This window comes from Pan paniscus, chromosome 16 (genome assembly GCF_029289425.2).
Source record: "Pan paniscus chromosome 16, NHGRI_mPanPan1-v2.0_pri, whole genome shotgun sequence".
Taxonomy (NCBI): Eukaryota; Metazoa; Chordata; class Mammalia; order Primates; family Hominidae; genus Pan; species Pan paniscus.
Genome location: NC_073265.2, coordinates 32,996,989 through 33,023,943, shown reverse-complemented (window position 1 = coordinate 33,023,943; position 26,955 = coordinate 32,996,989). Strand labels below are relative to the sequence as shown.

At 43.8% G+C, this 26,955-nt stretch overlaps 1 protein-coding gene and 1 pseudogene across 1 annotated transcript; one reads left to right on the top strand and one right to left on the bottom strand.

Moving 5' to 3' along the window:
- Window positions 1-621: 621 nt before the first annotated feature.
- Window positions 622-26,673, bottom strand: PDIA3 (protein disulfide isomerase family A member 3). The gene is made up of 13 exons (XM_003814950.6): window positions 25,498-26,673; window positions 18,283-18,361; window positions 15,405-15,522; window positions 10,626-10,733; window positions 8,957-9,086; window positions 6,587-6,703; window positions 6,141-6,266; window positions 5,248-5,430; window positions 3,565-3,673; window positions 2,517-2,645; window positions 1,834-1,913; window positions 1,582-1,639; window positions 622-1,057 (listed from the first exon to the last, which is right to left on the bottom strand). Exons 1-13 carry the CDS (start codon window positions 25,662-25,664, stop codon window positions 944-946), a joined length of 1,518 nt encoding a protein of 505 aa, XP_003814998.1. The 5' UTR covers window positions 25,665-26,673; the 3' UTR covers window positions 622-943.
- The window catches only part of LOC129393946 (cation channel sperm-associated protein 2-like), a 20,363-nt pseudogene continuing 19,310 nt past the window's right edge, over window positions 25,903-26,955 (top strand).

Here is a 26,955-nt window from a genome sequence, read left to right as displayed (position 1 = left end):
GTTACAAAAGAAAGTGGATGCTTCACTCATAACTAGGAATGATACTGCCTTTCCCAGTTCTACCGGAGGGGAAGTTAAAGGGCCACACCCTAGGCTTTGGGGGATAGAACTGCACCCAGCAGTGTCAGCAATTCCTGAAACAACTTGGATGAAACTGCGTGATGCCACACCCTTGACAGGGCATTTCTGAGCAGAGAACAGTCCTTGGGAGATATAAACATGCAGTAAGCTCAGCTGCGTGGCAAGGATAAACAGGAACCCATCCTTAGGGCATGGACAGCCTAACAAGAAAGGCCCTTCAGCTGTTCTAATCACCAGGGTAGGCCTGGGAAATAAACATGTAAGGAGAGAAAGAGATAATAAATTTTGAAAGAATTTTGAGGTGATGAACTATTGACCCAGTCAGTCTACAGCTGCAGTGACCAGTATGGTAGCAACTGTATGGCTATTTAAATTAATCAAAACTAAAAATGTAGTTTCTAGCCATATTTCAGATGCTCCGTAGCTACCTGTACTGAACAGTGTAGATTACAGAGCATTTCCATCACTGGAGAAAGCTCTATTGAACAGTGATAGTGTGTAGAGAACATCTGGTTCTCAATCTGGTGGAAAATAAGACAGTTTAAAGGGGTCTCATTTATTGTCACTGTTCCAAATGTACAAAAAAAATTAGAAAATACCCCCAACTCAACCCCACCCCCATAACATTTCCCCCAACACAAATAATTTTTCCCAAAACCACAAACATAAACTGGTCCTGGTATTTCCATAAACAGTGCAGCTAAGAAACAGTTTAGAGAAAATTTAACAGGATTCAGATTATATCCATTCTGTCCTCTCGGCCCTGAGAGGTAGTAATTCCCATATGGGTCCTAGTCCTCCCCAATGGTTTTCCCATCTCTGATGGAAGAGTCCTTTTACAAAGTGGTGTTTGGCTACTGCTTTAGAGATCCTCCTGTGCCTTCTTCTTCTTCTTGGGTTTTTCTTCTTGAATTACAGGGGGGTTTGTAGCTTCTCTTTGTAGATAGCTAATAAAATCACTTAATTCACGGCCACCCTGAAAACAGAAAGATCAGCTTAAAAGTGTAACTTTTTAAAGAACCCTGATCTGCCCCACCCAAACAGGAAAACTTCTGAGTGTGTAAAAGCATATTAGCAGCCACATATACTGCCCATGAGAGTTTAAAGAGTTTTTAGTTAAATAAACCCAATTAGCCTAGCACGGTGGCTCACGCCTGTAATCCCAGCACTTTGGGAGGCCAAGGCAGGCTGATCACCTGAGGTGAGGAGTTCAAGACCAGCCTGACCAACATGGAGAAACCCCATCTCTACTAAAAATACAAAATTAGTCGGGGTGGTGGCGCATGCCTGTAATCCCAGCTACTCAGGAGGCTGAGGCAGGAGAATCGCTTGAACGGTGAGCCGAGATCACGCCATTGCACTCCAGCCCAGGCAACAAGAGCGAAACTCCGTCTCAAAAAATAAATAAATAAATAAATAAACCCAATTAAAGAACTATGTTTAAGGTTGTGTGTTTATGTCTGTGTATATATTTGTGGGGATATGGGACAATTCACTTACTTCATATTTCTTTGGATTTAGCTTCTTGTTGGCTGGAGAGAAGTATATGGTAGGAAAACTGGGGAAAGAAACATTTATTAATTTCAAGCAGTTATGTGGGCCCATGCTGCAGAACTCTTAAGCCAAGAAGGAATCAGTGGTTCTGCCTTCAACTGGAATATGAAAACTATGTGTAGTAATGATTTCCTGGTGGTTACAAGCTTTATTCCTATCTATTGCCTCGACACTTTTGTTAAGTTTTAATCCACTTACCCTCTGACTTCATATGGAGAAGGCACATCATTGGCTGTGGCATCCATCTTGGCTATGACGATATTTGGGTCTTTGCTGAGCTGTTAATAAAACAGGTTAAATGTTTACATTTCAAGTTTTCAGTGACAGAGGGACACTTAGTCAATTGAAGACTTAAAACAATCTCATTCTTCAAACACTAAAAATACAAAAATTAGCCGGGTGTGGTGGTGCGCACCTGTAATTCCAGCAGATAAACTGCTGTTCATGTGGGAAGAGTGGTTTGCAGATGGTAGTACCTCACTTTCCACAAGCTTCCCTTTTTTCTCTTGTATTAAGACTCTACATATTGCCACCTTCAAATTTACCTGGTCTAAATAAGACATTACAGGGGCTAAGCCAAATGTTTTAAGATGAAGGACCATATGGATTCATGTAAGCCATTACCAAAATTCAGAAGTCCTTAGACATTTTTAACCATTATCTAGATTGAGCCTGAGGAATGGAATGTTAAAAGTGGGTATCTCAGGCACTGCACAGGCTGGAGCACTAGGGGGCAGTCACGAGCAAGTGAGTAAACAGCAAGTAATTGGGGAAAAAAACTATCAGTACTTAGGAACCAACCAAATTAGCCAATGCTGAATACATACATAAACTTACTGCTCCCGCTCAAATGTTATCCTCAGAATAGGGTTCACACTTACCTTCTCGCCAAGTTCTTTATACTTGGGCTCCAGGTTCTTACAGTGACCACACCAAGGGGCATAAAATTCAATCAGCACATCTTTATTTTCATTATTCACTATTTCATCAAAATTCTCTGCTACCACTACCTGGAAAACACAGAAGAATCTCTAGTTGGTAACATAAAAAAATAAATTCACAACTGTATTTGTTCCTAGACCCAATCCCTCTCTAATTTGATGTGTTACCACAGAAAATAAGTCATGGAAACCCAAATCACATTTACAGATTGTATTAAAGATGTTGTCATTCACTAGATACCAACTCGTTCCTATGTCTGTCACCTGTCAAACTATGTTCAGGAAGTTACAGGACATAGAAGTGCTACCCAACCATTCCTTAAAATAATTTCAAGCCAAGCTTGGTGGCACATGCCTGCAGTCCAAGCTACTCAGAAGGCTGAGGCAACAGAGTAAGACCACATCCCTATAAAAAAATTCAAAGCAACACACTGTTCTTAGGGGTTGCTCTATCCTCAAGAGTAACTTAGCCCAATATAAATTTCATCAGAAAATTCTACGCAGGCTTTACACTCTTGCCCCTACCAAGCATTATGAGCCCTGCCAATGCTTTTTTTTTTTTGAGATGGAGTTTCGCTCTTGTCGCCCAGGCTGGAGTGCAGTGGCATAATCTCGACTCACTGCAACCTCTGCTTCCTGGGTTCAAGCGATTCTCCTGCCTCAGCCTCCCGAGTAGCTGGGCTTACAGGCGCCCGCCACCATGCCCGGCTGATTTTTTTGTATTTTTAGTAGATACGGGGTTTCACCATGTTGGGCAGGCTGGTCTCAAACTCTTGACCTTGTGATGTGCCCGCCTTTGCCTCCCAAATTGCTGGGATTACAGGCATGAGCCACCGCTTGGCCTGCCAATGCTTATTTTATGACTTGAGAGTAAGGACAAAAAAAAAAGAGATGGCCAACAAAGTCTTCATTTAGACCCCACAGTTTTGGAACAAAGAAATGAGGACAGGCAATTGCTCATAGCTTGATGAGGCTGTGAGCACCTCACCTTCACAGGCCCATCATTGCTCTCTGGGATAGGTTCAGACTTCAGGTATCTCTTCAGATTGCCATCAAAGTAATCCTGCAGGAACCTCTCCAGAGCCTTCCCATCACGCCTACAATTGGAAAACAAGGGTAAGGCTTGTTAATCTATTCCTACCGCTGAGAAAATTACAGCAATTTCTTTGAATAGTTACTATGTATTTTAGCTTTTCAAGGCTAAAAAAGGGGGACTCTTATCTCTCAATATGCAGAACTACCGACTGAAGAAACAAACCGTTCCTTTTATTTCTAGTGTGTTCTTTGTGGATTAGAAAGTTCAGAGAAAGGAGAATCATTGGTCTTCTGGAGATTCATCTTTGTAAAAGAACAAGGTCTTATTGCTCTGGAGCACACTATTTACAGTATTTTGTTTTATTGACTGGCTCACAAGGAAGATTTTCTCTTGTCTCAATCTCCCAAAATCTCAGAAAGTGAGGGTAAAAATTGTTTCTGGGGTCTTCAGATCTTCCCGATTCTGAGTTTACTTTAGACCCATGTGCTATTTCAAAAAGAAAATACATTCTGTAGGGATGAGGGGGGGAATGGTTTGGTTTGAAATTATGTCAGTATCAAGGAGACTGTTCAATCTTTTTTTGGATTTTTAAATTTTTTGGAGACGGGGTCTTGCTATGTTGCCCAGGCTGGCCTCAAACTCATGGGCTCAAGTGATCAAGTGATCTTCCTGCCTCAGCCTCCCAAAGTGCTGGGATTATAGGTGTGAGCCACCACATCTGGCCCAAAGGAGGCTGTCCAATCGTATCTATTTCTTTCTTTTTTTTTTTTTTTGAGACAGAGTCTTGCTCTGTCACCCAGGCTGGAGAACAGTGGCATGATCTCAGCTCACTGCAACCTCTTCCTCCCGGGTTCAAGTGATTCTGGTGCCTCAGCCTCCCCAGTAGCTGGAATTACAGGTGCGCACCGTCACACCTGGCTAATTTTTGTATTTTTAGTAGAGACAGGGTTTCACTATGTGGGCCAGGCTGGTCTTTAACTCCTGTGATCCACATGCCTCGGCCTCCCAAAGTGCTGGGATTACAGGTGTGAGCCACTGTGCTCATCACCCTTTATCTGCTATTTCTAATGACCAAGTGGAATCATGTAAGAATTCCAACCTGCCATCCTTTCATTAGTTTTCAGAATTCATTAAGGATCATAATCCTTAAAGTACCTATATGTATTTATTTTTATTTATTTATTTCTTTTTTTGAGACAGAGTTTCGCTCTTGTTGCCCAGGCCAGAGTGCAATGGCGCGATCCTGGTTCACCGCAACCTCCGCCTCCCAGGTTCAAGCGATTCTCCTGCCTCAGCCTCCCGAGTAGCTGGGATTGCAGGCATGCACCACCGTGCCTGGCTAACTTTTTTGCATTTTTAGTAGAGACGGGGTTTCTCTATGTTGGTCAGGCTGGTCTCGAACTCCCGACCTTAGGCGATCCGCCCGCCTTGGCCTCCCAAAGTGCTGGGATTACAGGCGTGAGCCACCACGCCTGGTCTAAAGTACCTATATTTAAATTGAGAAAAATGACAGTCATAGGTCTTGATTAAAAGACCTATCTTCACATTCCAGGGTTATTGTTCTTTAGAAATCCTTTGTAGTATAAAAGGCTTTAATAATTGCCTTGGAGAATCAAAGCCCAACTAGCAACTCACGAGAACTCCTCCTGCATGACAAACTTCTCTCCTTTAGCAGTTCTGATAGCAACAACAGGAATCTCTCCAGCAGTGCTCTCCAAGCCAAAATCAGAAAGTTCATGGCTAAAGGTTTTGCGGCTAGCTACAGCAAAGTTGAGTTTGTGCCCAGCATCCAGGAATTTCTTTGCCACCATCATTACCCTGTGGGAAACAAGAGACATTTGTGCCAAGACTATACAGGGTGGTCAAGCACTTTTGAAACTAAGAAGCAAGTGATTGGAAAGCAAAGACTAAGTTCTATAGTTCTAGCCTTCTGGAATCAGTCTGAACAGTCTGAGCTCTTGGGCACTGACACAGGGTTATGATATACTTCAATGCCTTACTGAACTTCACTGGCAAATTGGTGATACCCAATCAACTGGTGCATTCCTGCTAAATCTTGCTGTAATATATAACTGAAATCTATTATAGGCATAATGACTGATCTGAAAAGAAAATTTGTAAGGGTAAAATGCACTGAGAGGCTCAATGTGCAAGTAAGCACAATGTTTTAAGTGCATTTTATATCAAATTTCCACCTTCTACTTGGAGTCACTGTGTCACAAAGCAAAGAAACACCTACGAAATACATGCCCAACAGATTGTGAAAACAGTTTATTTGTCCTTATGGCTTCAAATGTAGCCATTTGAAGCCAATTGTAGACAATTTGGAAGCCAAATGTTCCCATTCTTTCCTGCTTTTATACCACACATGGTAACAGGATAGTTACTTTAATTTTTTTTTTTTTAACCTCTTCTTAAGGAACCATTTATTGTTTTACAGATTCTTAAGGAACCAACAAGATAGTTAGAAGGGACTGTCTATACATTGGGTAAACTTGTTCATGAGGGAAAAACATAATTCTTATTACCTGTTTCTCCAGTAGTTGGAACCTTTAGCATTCTTTTCATAGTCCACATCATAGTAAGCAATAAGTAAGTCCTTGCCCTGTATCAAATCTTTATTGTCTTCTGTCATGTGAGGGCAGATACCAAAACTGAAATGAAATAATCCATTATCAACTGGCTTGCCAAGTTTTTAGCTATATCATAAAGTTGCCACAAAATAATTGATAGCATTTATGAAGGAAAGAGATTTTAAACATTTAGAACAAGTACTGAGCAATATATACCTTACAGGATGACAATAGGAGTTCTAACACCCACACATTACTGCTTTAATATAAACTCAAACTATTACTATTACAATCCCCCCAAATAGACTGTTTACGCCAAAATATAGCTCGGCTTAATAACTGAGGTAAACAAACTAAAATCAAGCAAATAAATCCCAGACAAGATACAAAGAAGTACTCACATGTTTTCCTGGATAAACTTTTTAATTTTGCCACTGGTCATTTTTTGCTCTGTATATGCCACAGTCTTGTCCTCAAACTTGTTAGTGAGATGTGAAGGACGAAATAAGATGATACCCCTTAAAAAAAAAAAAGAAAAGTCTCAGTAGGCAGATAGCAGAAGAACTGTCTCCCATCTTTTTTTTTTTTTTTTTTTTTGAGATAGGGTTTCGCTCTGTTGCTCAGGCTGGAGTGCAATGGTGTGATCATAGCTCACTGTAGCCTTGAACTCCTAGGTTCAAGTGATCCTCCTACCTTAGCTGCCCAAAGAGCTGAGAACACAGGTGTGCACCGCCATGCACAACTAATTTATTTTTTAAATTTTTGTAGAGATGGAGGTCTCATCATGTTACCAAGGGTGGTCTTGAACTCCCAGGCTCAAGCGATCCTCCCATCTCAGCCTCCAAAAATGCTGGGATTACTGGCGGAGCTCCCATGTTTCATGTAAAGCTCAGACTATGTACTTTTGCCGCCACTTTTAACTAGCAACATCTAAGCACATAAGGACTCTTTTCTAGTACCACAGATTCAGCAGCAAGACCTTCTCATTAACACTAAGATGCTAACCACCTTAATCTTAAGTGCAATAATTGAGTATAGGGTTTACTAAATTTTGGGTTAGAAAATTAAGAGAACGTGGTTCTAATCATAGTTCCCCAACTAATTCCAAACACGTTGGACCAGGTCTCAATTTAATCCTTCTGGGCTTCAGCTTTTTCATCATCTCAAAAGGGGGTTAGAGTAGATTTTCAAACCTTTAGAAACAATAGCAGGCTGGGTGTGGTGGCTCACACCTGTAATCCCAACACTTTAGGAGCCTGAGGCAGACAGATCACCTCAGGTCAGGAGTTTGAGACCAGACTGGCTAATATGATGAAACCCTGTCTCTACTAAAAACACAAAAACTACCCAGGTGTGGTGGTGTACACCTGTAATCCTAGCTACTCAGGAGGCTGAGGCAGGAGAATCACTTGAACCCAGGAGGCAGAGGTTGTAGTGAGCCGAGATCGCACCACTGCACTCCAGCCTGGGCAACAAGGGCGAGACTCTGTCTGAAAAAAATAAAAAAATAAACTCAAACTTGCTCTGAATCTTCTTTTCACTCATAGTTAGTGACTACTGTTTACATTTTTTTATACTCACCCCTTCCTATCCATTGCCACTAATGCTGTTGACCGAGTTTAGACTCTCACAAGTCATCCTCAGTTTAGATTCTCCTTATAGTTCTTAGAATTCTCCTTAGAATCCTTAGAATGCCTTGCACCACTCCCCCTTCAAACCATTATCATGTGGCTGCCAGTGACTTCTTCACAAATTTAACCCATTTACGCAGGAGGTTGCAAATTGTTTTTGTGAAAGATCAGACCTTGGCAATGACCTTGAGCAGGAGGATCTAAATAACTCCCACAAGCTTAGTATTCCAGTAATGGAACACTAGGCATTACTCCCCAGCCCAAAGTCTTTTAATGGCTCTCAAATGTCTAAAAGATAAAATCAAAGCTCTTTTGTATGGCACTTAAAATTTATAATTTGGTCTCTGCTTAATACTCCAATCTTATCTTTCATTATGATCTCAATCACAAACAATATTCCAGCAGTACTATGGGCCCCAACATGCCTAGGCTATCTTACAACTCAAGGCCTTCACTCCTGGTGCTCTATCTGGAATAATTTTTATTTCAAAGGCCATAACCTTCCAGAGAAAACTGATCCTTCAAGAGTCACCCCCTCTATGAATATTTCTGATATTACCCCCCTACCCCATAAGAAGAAAAAAACACTCCCTCTTTTGTACTTCCAACCACTCTGTATATAGTTCTACATACACTTACACTTTCATTTTTATATATGTTCATGCATACAATCTCCCTCTACTAGATAGAGGGATGTTCCTTGAAGGCAGCAATAGTTTCTGGGCATGTAGCATAATGCCTTGAAAGTACTCAATAAACCCTTGGGAAAAATTAGGTATAAAAATGACCAATTCAGCTGGGTGCGGTGGCTCATGCCTGTAATCTCAGCACTTTGGGAGGCCGAGGTGGGTGGAACACTTGAGGCCAGGAATTTGAAACCAGCCTGGGCAACATGGTGAAACCCTGTCTCTACTAAAAATACAAAAATTAGCAGGGTGTGGTGGCGCGTGCCTGTACTCCCAGCTACGCAGGAGGTTGAGGCGCGAGAATCGTTTGAACCTGGGAGGTGGAGGTTGCAGTGAGCAGAGATCGCACCACTGCACTCCAGCCTGGGTGACAGAGTGAAACCTTGTCCCAATCAATCAGTATCACCAGTTCACACAATAATACTTGGTCAGGAGATTCAACTCAGTCACTTACTCTCCATTATCATCATACTCGTTCACCAGAGACTCAACATTCGTATGTGCAAATCGGTAGTTATCCCTCAAGTTGCTGGCTGCTTTTAGGAACTCGGAGTGAGCCTCACTGAATGAATCATCGAAAAAACCTATACAGAAAATATTAAACACAAGGAAGAAGCAATAAGTGCTGACAGATGGACATTCCAAACCATAAACGTCTATTCCATAAACCATAAACATTTCATTCTATTTTGAGGACTGGGTCTGCTTTGCCATGACTACCTCAGATAGGCACAATATTTAGGATGAGAATTTTCCCTCTACCCTTTACAGAAACATTTCTTGAGAGAGCCAAGGGAGAAAATTTGTCAGTGTTCAAGTCTTCATTTTACTTTCCCATAATTGAACAAATTTGGGCAAATTGCTTAAGAGTTTCAGGGACTATTTCAGGTATCAGAAGGATTAAATTAAGATGACATGTCAACATAAACTGTAAACCACTTCACCCAATTTTTTTCCTTCTCTATATTTGTCTTCAGAACTACTCATTTAGAAAAGTGACTAAAACATAAATGTTTAATAAATACATGCTAACTCCTTGTAAAATATAAAGAATCAGTAAAATCTAGATGATAAAAAGTGGCTTTTAGCCAAATTTAAACAGTAAACCATATTCTGCTGCCAGAAAGTCACTTTTTTTTTTTTTTTTTTGCGACAGAGTTTTGCTCTTGTTGCCCAGGCTGGAGTACAATGGCGCGATCTTAGCTCACCCCAACCTCCGCCTCCCGGGTTCAAGCGTTTCTCCTGCCTCAGCCTCCCGAGTAGCTGAGATTACAGGCATGCACCACCATGCTCGGCTAATTTTGTATTTTTAGTAGAGACAGGGTTTCTCCATGTTGGTCAGGTTGGTCTCAAACTCCCGACCTCAGGTGATCCGCCCGCTTCAGCCTCCCAAAGTGCTGGGATTACAGGCGTGAGCCACTGAGCCAGGCGAAAGTCAGTTTTATTACAGTAATTAGGAGACTAAGAGAAGCACAAACATAGCTTTTATGTTTAAATTTATTTTTTAGTCAAATTTATCATATCACATTTAAAAAACAAAACAATGAACATCTAAGATGCAGAAAGTGTTTAACTGGCTCATGTCATTTAAAAATGAGATACTGCAACACATGAGAAAGCAATAAATGCTGCAAAAACAAGACAAATCCTAGCGATCTGATTTTAAAGTTCCCTGATTTCTGTGAAAATAGCAGAGGTTTATTATTTACTTGTATCTTCCTACCTTAAAACCTTATTTTCAGTCATAACTACCCTATTGTGAGTCAAATCTCAGAGTTTAAGAAGCATTAGAAAACGCTGAAGATATTCCTATCCTAGTTCTTTATTTTTCCCCACACCCACCCCTTCTAGTCCCTTTAATTGAAATTAAACCTTTACATCTATGAGAACACAAACCCACTCAAATAAAACACCAATTGCCCCCCACATTATAATTACATTATATAGTAATTATATAATGTACTATAGTACATTATAGTAATTGCTGACCCAATTCTGTCAGTTGCCTTCTCAACTGCCCCAAGGTTTCCTTAACTGCTTTAATTCTGTGGCTTTCCCAGACATGGAGGGTTTTGGAAACCAAACTGACAATTCTGTGGCACGGTTTAATATTTGCTACTTACCTACTATAGAGGCATCTTTATCACTAATGAATTTCTTAAATTCTTCCTCAGTCCTGAGAGGCACTGAAGCTGGTCCTGCTTGCTTCTTCAGGTGGCTGACAATTCCATCTTAGAAGTCAAAATAAAAGTTATGACAACACAACTTATTTATAATTTTTGAGAAGGCAATTATTCATCATTCACAATTCAGAAGGCACAAAAGGGTGTAAGATGAAATCTTCTTGCCACCCTTGTCCCTAGTCACCCAGTTTCCTCCTTGTAAGATTTCAGGTTTTTTTTTTTTTTTTTGAGACAGAGTCTCGCTCTGTCGCCCAGGCTGGAGTGCAGTGGCACAATCTCAGCTCACTGCAAGCTCTGCCTCCTGTGTTCATGCCATTCTCCTACCTCAGCCTCCTGAGTAGCTGGGACTACAGGTGCCCGCCACCATGCCTGGCTACTTTTTTTTGTATTTTTTTAGTAGAGACGGGGTTTCACCATGTTAGACAGGATGGTCTCCATCTCCTGACCTTGTGATCCACCTACCTTGGCCTCCCAAAGTGCTGGGATTACAGGCGTGAGCCACCACACCCAGCCAAGATTTCAGTTGCTTGTATATCCTTCCAGACATTTTCTGCATAAACAGGCAATTATATATACATAGCTACCTCAACCTTTTATTACAGTGGCATAGCGTTTTTTATTATTATTAAAAAGTTTTTTTGGCCGGGTGCTGTGGCTCACGCCTGTAATCACAGCACTTTGGGAGGCCGAGGCGGGCAGATCACGAGGTCAGGAGATCGAGACCATCCTGGCTAACACGGTGAAACCCCGTCTCCACTAAAAATACCAAAAAAATTAGCCGGGCATGGTGGCGGGCGCCTGTGGTCCCGAGCTACTTGGGAGGCTGAGGCAGGAGAATGGCGTGAACCCGGGAGGCGGAGCTTGCAGTGAGCCGAGGTCGTGCCACTGCACTCCAGCCTGGGTGACAGAGTGAGACTCTGTCTCAAAAAAAAAAAAAAAAAGTTTTTTTTTAATAGAAACATTGTTTACAATGCATAGTGTTTCACTATAAATGTGCCACAGTTTATTTAAGCAGACACAATTGCAAAACTGATGGACATTTGTTTCCAATCTTTTTTTCTTTTCTTTTTTTTTTTTTTGAGACAGGGTCTCCTTCTGTCACCCAGGCTGGGGTCCAGCGGCATGATCATTGCTCACTGCAGCCTCGACCTCCCAGGGTCAATCAGACCTCTCGCCTCAGTCTCCTGAGTAGCTGGGTCTACAGGCATGCACCATCCCACCTGGCTAGTTTTTTGTATTTTTATAAAGACGGGGTCTCACTATGTTGCCCAGGATGGCCTCCAACTCCTAGGCTCAAGCAAACCACCTGCCTCAGCTTCCCAAAGTGCTGGGATTTCAGGCATGAGCCTTGTTAAACCATTTTTTTGTTTGTTTGAGATGGAGTTTCACTCTTGTCACCCAGGCTGGAGTGCAATGGCGCGATTGCAACATTGGCTCACTGCAACATCTGCCTCCTGGGTTCAAGCAATTCTCCTGCCTCAGCCTCCCGAGTAGCTGGAATGACAGGCTCCTGCCACCACGCCCGGCTAATTTTTTGTATTTTTAGCTACAGACAGGGTTTCACTATGTTGGCTGGCCAGGCTGGTCTTGAACTCCTGACCTCGTGATCTGTCCACCTCGACCTCCCAAAGTGCTGGGATTACAGGCGTGAGCCACCATGCCCAGCCCTTGTTAACCATTTTTAAACATACAATTTTGTATACTATTTGTGCTACCTCATGTAAGTGGAATCATATAGCAGCATGTAGTCAGAATTTTCTTCTTTAAGGCTGAATAATCTTCCACTGGATGCATATACCGTATTTTGTTTACTATTCATTCACTGATAAGATACTTGGGTTACTTCTACCTTTTGGCTACTATGAATAATGCTGCTGTGGATATAGGTATACAACTATCTTCTTTTGGGTATACAATAAGTCCTCACTTAATATTATTCATATGTTCTCAGAAACTGCAACTTCAAGAGAAAGAATGCATAGCAAGTCCTAGAATAACACTGTTTCCTATAACATTGATGAGGAAAAAAAAAAACAAGTTTTGTTATAGGTTGTTTCACTTAAAAGTCACAGCTTCCAAGAATCTATAGACAACATTAAGTGAGAACTAAATGTATACTCAGAAGTGGGCATACAGAAGCTGGATCATACATATGGTAATTTTATTTATTTATTTACTTATTTTTGAGACAGAGTCTCACTCTTTCGCCCAGGCCAGACTGCAGTGGCGCTATCTCCGCTTACTGCAAGCTCCGCCTCCAGGGTTCATGCCATTCTCCTGCCTCAGCCTCCCGAGTAGCTGGAACTACAGACACCCGCCACTGCACCCGGCTAATTTTTTGTATTTTTAGTAGAGACGGGGTTTCAATGTGTTAGCCAGGATGGTCTCGCTCTCCTGACCTTGTGATCCGCCTGCCTCAGCCTCCCAAAGTGCTGGGATTACAGACGTGAGCCACCACGCCTGGCCTAGTAATTTTATTTTCATTTTTTTTTTTTTTTTTGAGACAGGGTCTCACTCTGTCACCCAGGCTGGAGTGCAGTGGTGTGATCTCAGCTCACTGCAACCTCCACCTTCCAGGTTCAAGCGAGTCTCCTGCCTTAGCCTCTCAAGTAGCTAGGACTACATGTGTGCACCACCACGCCCAGCTAATTTTTGTATTTTTTGGTGGAGACATGGTTTCACCATGTTGGCCAGGCTGGTCTAGAACTCCTGACCTCAAGTGATCTGCCTACCTTGGCCTCCCAAAGAGCTGGGATTACAGTCATGAGTTACCGTGCCTGGCCTTCTATTTTTAATTTTTTTAATCTTTTTTTTTTTTTTTTTTTGAGACGGAGTCTTGCTTTGTTCCCCAGGCTGGAGTGCAGTGGCCCGATTTCGACTCACTACAAACTCTGCCTCCCGGGCTCAAGTGATCCTCCTGCCTCAGCCTCCCAGATAGCTGGGATTACAGGTATGCGCATCACACCCAGCTAATTTTTGTATTTTTAGTAGAGAGACGGTTTCACCACATTGTCCTGGCTGGCCTCAAACTCCTGATCTCAAATGATCTGCCTGCCTTGGCCTCCCAAAGTGCTGGGATTATAGGCATGAGCCACCAGGCCTGGCCCTATTTTTAATTTTTAAAGGAACCACCATACTGTGTTTTCCATAGTGGTTGTCCCATTTAACATTCCTAATAGTGCACAAAGTTTCCAATTTCTCTACATCCATACCAACATTGGCTATTTTGTTGTTGTTGTTTTGAGACGGAGTTTCCTTCTTGTTGCCCAGGCTGGAGTACAATGGCATGATCTTGGCTCACCGCAACCCCGCCTCCCAGGTTCAAGCGATTCTCCTGCCTCAGCCTCCCGAGTAGCTGGGATTACAGGCATGTACCACCACTCCTGGCTAATTTTGTATTTTTAGTAGTGACAGGGTTTCCCCATGTTGGTCAGGCTGGTCTCAAACTCCCGACCTCAGGTGATCCGCCAGCCTCAGCCTCCCAAAGTGCTAGGATTACAGGCGTGAGCCACCGCGCCCGGCCTATTTTGTTTTTGTTTTTTTTTTAAATAGTAGCCATCCTAATGGGTATGAGATGGTTATCCATATATACATGGAGATAACACACATACCTTTGTGTGTATGGAGATGGAGTCTCGCTCTGTTGCCCAGGCTGGAGTGCTGTGACACGATCTCGGCTCACTGCAACCTCCACCTCCTGGGTTCAAGTGATTCTCCTGCCTCAGCCTCCTGAGTAGCTGGGATTACAGGCATGTGCCACCACGCCCAGTGCTAATTTTTTCTATTTTTAGTAGAAATGGGGTTTCACCATGCTGGCCAGGCTGGTCTCAAATTCCTGACCTCGTGATCTGCCCACCTCAGCCTCCCAAAGTGCTGGGATTATAGGTGTGAGCCACTGTGCCTGGCCCACACTTTTTTTTTTTTTTTTGAGACGGAGTCTCGCTCTGTCGCCCATGTTGGAGTGCAGTGGCGCGATCTCGGCTCACTGCAAGCTCCGCCTCCCAGGTTCACCCCATTCTCCTGCCTCAGCCTCCCAAGCAGCTAGGACTACAGGCGCCCGCCACCACGCCCGGCTAATTTTTTGTATTTTTGGTAGAGATGGGGTTTCACTGTGTTAGCCAGGATGGTCTCGATCTCCTGACCTCGTGATCCACCTGCCTCGGCCTCCCAAAGTGCTGGGATTACAGGCGTGAGCCACCGCACCCGGCCCCGGCCCAAACTATTTATTGGAGATGGGGACAAACTTATATTGCCCAGGCTGTGCTCAAGACAGTCTCTCACCTCAGCCTCTCGAGTAGCTAAAACTATAGGTACGTGCCACTGCACCCAGCTCATCTATATTTTTAAAACTTGTTTGTTGCCTTCTCCCCCTCATCCCCCAGAATGTAAGCTTCACAAGAGTAGGGACCTTGTCTGTTTTATCAATAAATGCCAACGACCTAGTATATTTAGAATATCTGGCACACAGTAATTACTCAATAAATATCTGTAAAATGAAAAAATGTTGAGCTGACCTTATAAATCAAGTTTGTGTATTTTCTATATTACTTATATAATCTGTTCATTTAGAGAGGTCTTTTGTTACCACCAAACTGACCTCTTAGATGAGGAATTTTTAAGACTGAAAGTATACTGTGTAGAAAAACACATTTTTATGTTTCCACTACAAAGAATAAGGTACTTAACATCAGTTTCCAGAATGTAATTCAGGATCCTTACCAGCAGTCCTAGGTCCATCATAAGCACCTGCTTCTTCACCATCTCTAAATATCTTCAGGGTTGGATATCCACTGACTCCATATTTATTACAGGTGTTAGTGTTGGCAGTGCAATCAACCTAAAGATCAAAATACACAAACTATTTTCTTATCCAAGTTTCTGCTGCAGGTTCTTCCTATATTCTCAAAATACTAGGATTGGTCAAATCCTAAGGGGATCAAGGAATTCTTGGCATATATGCCACAGAACATTAGATTTTAAAGGCAGACTGGAGCTTGCCTAACTACATCAGAACTGCCTAAGGAATTCTTTAAAATTGAGATTCCTAGGCCTCACATAAAATGCAAAGTTCCTGTTTAAATTCTGCCCTTGTAGTCTCTATTAGCTAAAGCGGTGGTCTTCATCTTTTTTCTGCCTCAGAACACATGAGGGATAAATCACTTAAATTATTAACAGTGGCTTACTTTGATTACGACTATCACCAAGGGGATATATCGATGGTGGTACATATCCTTTAGGTGTAATGTAATTTGATTTTGCAAATCATCTAGAGCTATTATCAAAGGTACCAATACCTGTACACGTACCCTGAGCTAGTTTGAATCTGGGCTATACCATAACATAACCGATCTAGTGAGATCTATCAGGAAGAAGGAAAATAATTTCCCGGAACGAGCCACTTACTCCAACCCAGGCACAAGTACTTTGCATATATTATCTCATTTAATCTCCACAAGATTATGAAGTATGATCCTTATGCTCTAAGATGGGTAAACTAAGATCCAGAAAATTAATTAATGTGTCTATAGTCACACAGGTAGGAATTGTGATTGAATTTTTTTTTTTTTTTTTTGAGACGGAGTTTCACTCTTGTTGCCCAGGCTGGAGTGCAATGGCACGAACTCAGCTCACTGCAACCTCTACCACACGGGTTCAAGCCATTCTCCTGCCTCAGCCTCCCGAGTAGCGGGGATTGCAGGCCGCGGCCACCACACCTGGCTAATTTTTGTATTTTTAGTAGAGACGGGGTTTCACCATGTTGGCCAGGCTGGTCTTGAACTCCAGACCTCAGGAGATCCACCCACCTTGGCCTCCCAAAGTGCTGGGATTACAGGCGTGAGCCACAGTGCTTGGCTATGATTAAATTTTTTTCCTATGGCAAGCTGCTTGATAAGATTAAAAGTAATTTCCAAAAATAGCCTTATATATGAACTATTTGGCAGAGGTAAGAGCTTTTAGACTAGAACAACTATGGGTTTACTACAGAATGGCAACATTCTGGAAGCATTACTTTAATTGTAAAAACAAATACCAAGTTTACAGTTGACCATTTGGTTACATTTTCATCAATATCCTCATATCATTTTCGTATTACCATCATTGTGATTATCACATGACAGTTTAGGGAACTCATTTACTCGCAGATTATTATTATTTTCTGAGATGGAGTCTTGCTCTGTCGCCCAGGCTGGAGTACAGTGCCATGATCTCAGCTCACTGCAACCTCCGCCCCCCTGGGTTCAAGTGATTGTCCTGTCTCAGCCTTCCAAGTAGCTGGGATTACAGGCACCTGCCACCACACATGGCTAATTTTTATATTTTTTAGTAGAGATGGGGTTTCACCATGTTGGCCAGGCGGGTCTCGAACTCTTGACCTCAGGTGATCCGCCCTCCTCAGCCTGTCAAAGTGCTGGGATTACAGGCGTGAGCCACCGTGCCCAGCCTCAATGATTATTTTAACCTTTATAGCTGTACTTCTGCTTTCCATCTTTAATTCTTATTTACCATATACTTTACTACTTTTTTTTTTTTTTGAGACAGGGTTTCGCTCTATTCCCCAGGCTAGAGTGCAATGGTTCAATCACAGCTCAGTGCAGCCTCAACCTCTCTGGCTTAAGCAATCCTTCCACCTCAGCCTCTGAGTAGCTGGGACTATGGAAGCCTGCCTGTATCTTTAGTAGAGATGGAATTTTGCCATGTTGCCCAGGCTGGTCTCAAGTGATCTACTTGCCTTGGCCTCCCAAAGTACTGGGATTACACTTTTTTTTTTTTTTTTTTTTTTAAGAGACAGGGTCTTACTCTGTCACCTAGGCTGGAGTCTAGTAGTGTGGTCATGGTTCACTGCAGCCTCAAGCAATCCTCCTGCTTCAGCCTTTTGAGAAGCTGGGACTACAGGTGTGAGCCAACACACCCAGCTTTTTAAATTTTTTGTAGAGATGAGGTCTTGCTTTGTTGCCCAGGCAACAAACTCCTGGCCTCAAGTGATCATCCCAAAGTGCTGGAATTACAGCTGTGAGGCACCATACCTGGTCTATTTTACTTCTTATGCCAGTAATTTCCTTAGTCTCACTACTTTTAATTTTTTTTTTTTTTTTTTTTTTTTTTTTTGAGACGGAGTCTTGCTCTGTCACCAGGCTGGAGTGCAGTGGCCCGATCTCGGCTCACTGCAACCTTCATCACCTGGGTTCAAGCAATTCTCCTGCCTCAGTCTCCTGAGTAGCTGGGACTACAGGCATGTGCCATCACACCCAGCTAATTTTTGTATTTTTAGTTGAGACAGGGTTTCACCATGTTGGCTAGGATGGTCTCAATCTCTTGACTTCATGATCCACCCACCTCGGCCTCCCAAAGTGCTGGGATTACAGGCATGAGCCATCGTGCCCAGCCACTACTTTTAATCTTTTGAAACTATAAGTCAGTTGTGTATTTGCCCAGAAACTATTATTCGCTCTTCTTAGCAGAATAAGAGTAGAGAAAATGAATGTTAATCTTACAAACTATTTATTACTGTTATTTTTTTCCATGTAACAAAGCTGAGACAACAAACTACTTTTTAAAATACTTCCCATCCTTTAGTGAAGAATCCACCTGTACTTACCTTTGCTAATGGGACTATTCCTTTTAATCTGGTAGCTGCAGCTTCATACTCAGGTGCAAGTCTCTTGCAGTGTCCACACCTATATACGTATTAAAAAAGCCAAATTCTCAGTTTAGTCCTATGAATTTGTTAATGTTGTCTCACTAGGAAGAATCTCAAACTATAATACTACCTTTGAGCTAGTAGACACTTCCAAAAAGCAAAATCATCACATGAACAACATTCATTATTGTTAAAGTAAACCAGAACTCTCAGAAGGTAAAGGTCCTACCCCTAGACTGAGGTTGACTCCATAGTACTGGCTCAGCACAGGGCAGCTCTATTTTCTCAATACAAAGTATAACTAAGTTGTGAAAGCTGTAGTCAAAGGTGTACGCCACATTATTAAAGAGGGTTGAATGGGTTAATGCCCTTTTGACCAATTAATGAGGCTGAATGAAGGACAAAATAGAAATAATCCCATTTCTGATAGAATTCCCCAGAGGAAAATACAATTCCCTGGGAAACCAGCATTGTGGTTGTTAAAAATTGTGACTGAAGCTCACACCTGTAATCCCAGCACTTTGGGAGGCCAAGGCGAGTAGATCACTCGAGGTCAGGAGTTCAAGACCAGCCTGGCCAAAATAGTGAAACCTCGTCTCTACTAACAATACAAAAGTTAGCCAGGCGTGGTGGTGGGCACCTGTAATCAAAGCTAATCGGGAGGCTGAGGCAGGAGAATTGCTTGAACCTGGGAGGTGGAGGTTGCAGTGAGCTGACATCGCGCCACTGCACTCCAGCCTGGGTGACAGAGCAAGACTCTGTCTCGGGGTGGGGGTGGGGACACAAAATTGTGACTGAAACCCTGTAATGTCTCAAGTATGATATTAAGTCTTTTAGATGGCAGGCCTGATTTTTACAGCTACATAGTTCACCTGGCCATGAGAAGTGATAACAAAACATGTAAACTAGAATACCTTTCCCAGAGGGCCACCAGAAGCACCGGCTCCTCTGCCCAGAAAGTCCTAATCAGTGTATATACAGCTAGCACCAGCTGTACATCACCTCTTCAAAAGCCAAAGGGTTGCAGAGGGATCACGTTGAGAAGGTGAGTTCTGTAACCTTCCCGTAGACAGCAAAAATAGAAATATAATAGAGAAGAAACTTGAGCAGATATATTTCAATAGTCAATGGTGTAATTTTATCAAGTGATGGATAACTTGGAAATATTGTACACCTAAAACTTGTTTAAAATAAAGGATTATAACAGCTTATTCTCCAAGGCCTTCAGGCGGCCTATTAAAGTATAAAAGAACCAAATGATAAATACCAAATTCAAGATAAAGGAGTGTATAAGATGGTAAAGGGGCACATAGGGGACTTCAAATGTACTGGCTATGTTTTTCAGACTGAGTGCAAACAAATGCTATTCCTTATGCTGTATTTCAGATTCATTGTTTTTTCCTGATATTAAGATGTATTTTGCAGTCATGTTATAGTTTCAGTGGTAGTATTTCTTTCTCAGTGAGACACAAGATAGTTCCTCTCACAATCAGTGGTATCTTATGTGTGTGAAATAGGGTCTTATTCATTATATCCTCTGTATTCCTTTAATACTGCATAGTAAATCGATTTTAAAGGGAGTAACAATTGGATCTGGGTCTTCAAGGATTTAACGCTTCAGAGAGAAGAGGCAGGGTATTTAAGATGAGGGAGATAGTAGAGCAAACGTAAAAGAATACCAGTAAGCATGATGCATTCAGAGAACTGTAAAGGGCTTTTGTGAGATAATAAATGTGCGTGCACGTGTACTAAGACTACGTCAATCAGCAATGTCAAAGACTGACAGAAAGGGAGAAAATAGAGACAAGAGTAAAGCCATCTAGAAGATAATATATTTCACATGGCAGACAATAAAAGCTTGGACCAGAATGGCAGCAATGAGAATAAAGAAGAGACAGATGAGAGATTTCTGTTGAATATATAGTAGTTGTCAAGGCTGAGGCAACAGATTTATGAGTTAATTGTTTCAACTATCTTCAAACATTTTAAAAGAAAAAAATCACATACAATAGTTACTAGGTCAAGCCAGTAGGTGTCAACTCTAGATGCTTATCAAAAATACCCACAGAGCATTAAAACAACAAAAGTATGCATGGCTTACTGAATGAGAATCTCCAGAAATCTGGGGAGCAACCAGGTGTGTGTGTAAGCTGCAAGGCTGGGACTAAAATCCACTGCCTTAAACTTTGGCAATATCCATAAGGTCATCAAATCCACAAAAAGAGTTTCAATGAGGCTGGAGGAGACTCTCCTCTTCAAATCCACGAGGAATGGAACTCAGGTGGTATTTAAGGGAAATCAGGGTTGGTTAACATAGATCCTTCAAGATTAACCACTACTTCTTTCACCCACCCCTAGAAAATATTAAAACACAATTAATTCTATCTATCCTCAGGGATGGCACCTGGCAGTTGATAATGAATTCCAACATATATTCACCCATAATCATCACTTCATCATGTGTGCCATGCGTCAAGTGCTTTTTGATAAGTGCCTTATCAAGTGTCTTTGATAAGAAAATTGGTATAGTCCTTTCCTTATAGGAACACCAGTCTGGCAGGGGTGACACAGTATTATTAGATGCCAATAGAGAAGCAGGATCAACCAGTTAGTTGTCCAGGGAAGGAAAAAAAAATATGAGCTAAATGTTGATGTTGAAAAGATCAACTCGGGGTGGGGATTACAAGTAAAGAAATTAGCACATATATATTTTTTTTTTTTTTCGAGACGGAGTCTTGCTCTGTCACTCAGGCTGGAGTCCAGTGGCATGATCTCAGCTCACTGCAACCTGCACCTCCCAGGTTCAAGCAATTCTCCTGCCTCAGCCTCCTGAGTAGCTGGGATTACAGGCTCCTGCCACCGTGCCTAGCCAATTTTTGTATTTTTAGTAGAGACAAGGTTTCCCCATGTTGGCCAGGCTGGTCTCAAACTCCTGAACCTCGTGATCTGCCCACCTTGGCCTCCCAAAGTGCTGGGATTACAGGCGTGAGCCTTCGCACCCAGCCATTATTTATTACTACTGTCTTAGAGGGTAGCATACACATCTATAGCATAAATAGATGTTGAGGACTTTTTTTTTTTTGAGAAGGAGTCTCGCTGTCGCCCAGGCTGGAGTGCAGTGGCGTGATCTTGGCTTACTGCAAGCTCCGCCTCCCGGGTTCACACCATTCTCCTGCCTCAGCCTCCCGAGTAGCTGGGACTACAGGCACCTGCTACCACGCCCAGCTAACTTTTTGTATTTTTAGTAGAGACGGGGTTTCACCATGTTGGCCAGGATGGTCTCGATCTCTTGACCTCGTGATCCACCCGTCTTGGCCTCCCAAAGTGCTGGGATTACAGGCGTGAGCCACCGTGCCCGGCCAAGGACTTAATATTACATATTAACACTAATCAATAAATTTTCGGACATTTCCAAACATTTAAATAGTGTTATTTCCCCAGAGAAATTCAGATACTCTTATCCTTAAAAATATATAGCAGATTAACTCCATAATGGAAATATTAGTCTACAAAATCAACTGCAAAGAAAGCTTTCACTAGGCCAGGCACGGTGGCTCACGCCTGAAATCCCAGCACTTTGGGAGTCCAACGCAGGTGATTCAGGTGAAGTCAGGAGTTCAAGACCAGCCTGGCCAACATGGTGAAACCTGGTCTCTACTAAAAAAAAAAAAAAAAAAAAAATTAGCCAGACAGGGGAGGCGGAGGTTGCAGAGCCGGGATCGCGCCACTGCACTCCAGCCTCAGCAACAGAGAGAGACTGTCTCAAAAAAAAAAAAAAAAAAAAAAAAAAAGCAAGCAAAGCAAGCTTTCACCTTTCACTTTCACTTGAAACATGAAAGCGGAAAAAGAATTTGCTTAAATAGGTCTATTTTGTGACGAGAATAAGGTAAAAAAAAAAAAGTCCATTTTACTTTCTTTTTTGAGACGGTCTCACACTGTCATTTAGGCTGGAGTGCAATGGTGCAATCTCAGCTTCCTGCAACCTCCACCTCCCAGGCTCAAGTGATCTTCTCCTCCCACCTCAGCCTCCTGAGTAGCTAGGACTACAGGCGTGTGCTACCATGCCCGGTTAATTTTTGTCATTTTTTAGTAGAGATGGGGTCTGGCCATGCTGCCCAGGCTGGTCTCTTACCTCGCCACTGCCTCCTGGGTTCAAGTGATTTTCCCAACTCAGCCTCCCAAGTAGCTGGGATTACAGATGTGTGCCACCACGTCCAGCTAATTTTTGTATTTTTAGTAGAGATGGGGTTTCCCCATGTTGGCCAGGCTGGTCTGAACTCCTGATCTCAAGTGATCTGCCTGCCTTGGCCTCCCAAACTGCTGGGATTACAGGAATGCACAACAGGGCCAGACCTCATTTTACTCTTACTAAGGATTTTTTAACTGTTTCTTGTAAGATAGTACTACTGAACTGTACAAAGGAATATAGCAGTCAGAAAACATTTCCAGCTGAAATGTTAATAAATAAAAATACAGAGGCCAGGCTAGGTGGCACACGCCTGTAATCCCAGCACTTTGGGAGGCCGAGGAGGGTGGATCTCCTGAGGTCAGGAGTTCACCACCAGGCTAACATGGTGAAACCCCGTCTCTACTAAAATACAAAAATTAGCCAGGCTTGGTGGTGCGTGACTGTAATCCCAGCTACTCAGGAGGCTGAGGCAGGAGAATCACTTGAACACGGGAGGCGGAGGTTGCAGTGAGCCCAGACAATGCCACTGCACTCCAGCCTGGGTAACAGAGCAAGACTCTGTCTCAAAAACAAAACAAAACAAAACAACAAACAAACAAAAAACCAGGCTGGGCGCAGTGGCTCATGCCTGTAATCCCAGCATTTTGGGAGGCCGAGGTGGGCAGATCACCTGAAGTCAGGAGTTCGAGACCAGCCTGGCCAACATGGTGAAACCCCGTCTCTATTAAAAATACAAAAAAATTAGCTGGGCATTGTGGCAGGCACCTGTAATCTCAGCTACTCGGGAGGCTGAGGCAGGAGAATTACTTGAACCCAAGAGGTGGAGGTTGCAGTGAGTCGAGATAGTGCCATGGCACTCTAGCCTGGGCAACAAAGCGAGACTCCATCTCAAAAAAAAAAAAAAATACACACACACACACACACAAAAAAACTGTAGTGGAATGTGAAGAAATAAAGACCTCAACGGGAGACTTCTTTAACTCCAAATTGCTCATTCAGAAAACTCATCTTTCTTGCTGACATTGTGGAGGATGACTTTTTCTTTTAAACCAATTAAAAGCAGACACCACAGCAGAGATCCACCCAATTCTTGAGACAGTCAGTGCCTGATGGGATATGTAGTTTTTAGGGTAGCACGTGTAACAATTTAAAGTAGGAAACACCCCCTTCAATTCAAATAAAAAATTCTGGTTTTTTTTTTGAGACGGAGTTTCGCTCTTGTTGCCCAGGCTGGAGTGCAATGGCAGGATCGTGGCTCACTGCAGCCTCTGCTTCCTGGGTTCAAGCTATTCTCCTGCCTCAGCTTCCTGAGTAGCTGGGATTACAGGCATGTGCCACTATGCCCAGCTAATTTTGTATTTTTAGTAGAGACGGGGTTTCTCCATGATGGTCAGACTGGTCTTGAACTCCCGACCTCAGGTGATCCGCCCGCCTCGGCCTCCCAAAGTGCTGGGATTACAGGCGGGAGCCACCATGCCCAGCTCCAAAATTCCTTTTTTAAACTAATATTCTAGTGGCCCACTATTCTCCAACAATTCCTACTTTAAATTGTTGCATGACCCCTGTAGTAAAAAGCATCACTCAGATCTGACAAACTCAGTGACACCCCCAGTTTTTACAAATTATTGACACCCCCTCAAAGCTAACAGCATGATTATATAATTGGGAAGAGTTGTTCCTAAGAGAGAACATGAGTTCCAGAGATGTATAAGAACTATCTATATGTGTAATCTGTACTGCCAGTTAGCCCCAGAAATGCCCTGGACACAAAATCTGTCCAAGCTGAAAACAAAATTTGCCATCTCTAGCACATCATTCTGATTCAGGTGGTCTTTACTACAGGGCATTTTTCGTGTAACCCTTAGCAAGCTGTTTGAGGCTAAGAAGTGAAGACCTGAGTCTGAAGCAAATAAAAGTTATACACAACTTTTACTGACATTTTTGAACACGGATAGTATTAAACCAAGGGTCACTGTGCCAGGAGGGGAAAAATTAAGTACTGTAATTATATATATTGAATTATATATAGAGAGCTATCCCCAGGATAAACGAATCACTGTTTACTCTGGTAATGATCTGGAGGTTTAAAAACACACACACACACACACACACACACACACACACACACACACAAAACACTCAAGTTGACTGGGCCAGAAATCTTATTTGCTCTTCCTTCTCCCCAATAGTTTTTTATTTCGAGTTAGTTCTATCTAAGGAATTTACACCCTTGATCACTTAAGTCACCCTAAAGTGGAGTATGTAATCAATATTGGTTATTTTCTCATTGGAGTCTTTTTTGACATTTTAAAGAAATGCTATTTAAAACGGACAATATGGACAGATTCTGATGGAATTATTCTTGTTCACGTACTCCTTTCGTTTGGACAGAGGTATCTGCCGGTACTGAGATGTAAGTGATCAGCTGAAGGGAGAAACTGTACACCATGTGACGGACAAATTACCTGCCTCAAGAAAGCACTTACGACCATTCTGCAGCCACTCAGTGACCTTGGCTAGAAACCAATGGCTGTGCGGCGTGAGGTAAGATGAAAGGAAATACCCTAGGGATCCAGGACTTCTGCATTTGGTGAAACGTCCGCTTCCACTACAAGGCTTTGGGATGCCTAGTCTGTAGACTGGAGGAACATTAATACTTACTCAAGCAGAAAAGATATAGCTACATATTGGACTGGGGGAAGGGGTGGCAAAACCCTCTGCAAATAGGAAGTGCCGCAAGAGCACCGAGATAAGGATGAGGCCCTGCGTGAGCGCAGCCTTCGGGTTTTCCTTGGGCCGATCAGCACCGACTCCCCCGCTCTCGGCGAGGCGCCTCCAGCTCCCGGGAATGAGAAATGTGCCCGCCGCAGCAGGGGCCCACAGGAATGACGGGCCCCGGCGCTGCGTAGGCCCAACAGTTCCCCGCGCTCTCGCCCCCGGCCCAGCCCCGCCTTTCTTCCCCCGCCTCGGCAGAATGGACTCACCAGGGGGCGAAGAACTCGACGAGCATGAGGCCCGCAGAGCCCGTGTCGGAGATGCGACTCTCGAAGTTGTCGTCCGTGAGTTCTAGCACGTCGGAGGCAGCGGCGAGGCGGGCCGCGGCAAGAAGCAGCGCCACACCCGGGAACAGCGCTAGGCGGCGGAGGCGCATGGCGGCGAGGTGGGGTGGGGACGGCCGGAAGGGTCGCGGCTCGGCTGGGACTGCGGAGGTCGGGCGCGCGACCACTAACCCGCTGCTTGCGCTCGCGCGTCTGGCCCAGGCGGACCTGCAGCCGGAGGTCCCAACCCCCAAACCCGGCTCGGGCCGCTGTGTGGCAGCCGCTGATTGGCTGCGCGTCGCCTTCGTCGGGCGGGCGGGACCAACTCGTTACCGCCGAGTGGCCGGAGCGCGGGGCGGGGCCGAGGCGGCGAGTGTCTGGGCGAGCGTGGCTGGGCCCGGTCCTGGGCTGGGGGCAGGGGCTAGGGCCGGGTCCCGGGGTGAGCCGAAACCTGGGGGTCGGGCGGGGCGGGAAATGGGGCGCAGTGAGGCTGGGAGCCCGCCCTGAGCTCGTCCTGCGTAGGGGTAGCCGGGCTCAGGGGGCGCCTGAGCTGGAGGTGGAAGCGTGAAGTCAGGACTGAGTGGGCGAAGAGAACCTGGGCTGAGGTGAGGCCCAGAAGCGAGAATGGAGGAGAGAAGGAGCTAGCCCCCGAAGGAGTGTTGGAGTGGACACACTTGGGACGGGACCCATTTTCAAAATGTCAGGCTTTGGCATTTTGTCCAATTTCTCTTCACTTGGTTTCTCTTGCGTGGGCAGGCCAAGCCCTCCCCCAACTCCACCTCATTGCCCGATTCTCTCAGGCCCAGGTGGGACCCAGGTTCTTCTTTGTCCAGCCCCGGGCCCCTGCCCTTGTGGCTGCTCCTTTTTTATTGAGTTTCTTGTTTTGTTTTGTTTTGTCTGAGATGCCGTCTTGCTCTGTCCCCCACGCTGGAGTGCAGTGGCGCGATCTCCGCTCACTGCGAGCTCTGCCTCCCGGGTTCACGCCATTCTCCTGCCTCAGCTTCCCGAGTAGCTGGGCCTACAGGCGCCCGCCACCACGCCCGGCTAATTTTTTGTATTTTTAGTAGAGACGGGGTTTCACCGTGTTAGCCAGGATGGTCTCTATCTCCTGACCTCGTGATCCGCTCGCCTCGGCATTCCAAAGTGCTGGAATTACAGGTGTGAGCCACCACGCCCGGACTTTTTTTTTTTTTTAATAAGCTTTTAATTGGTAGTGCCGTCACAAAGTGAAGATGCCTGGCCACTTGGTCGACTGTGCAATGTCTTTACCACTCTTACCCCTTTTTGTTTCAAAAAACCCTGAGTCTTAGTACAATGTTTGTTCTTCCCAACTGCACCTAGTTCCTAAATGTGGGTACATTAAGGAATCTTAAGGGCAAAGAGGGTGGGGAGGAGGGGACAGAA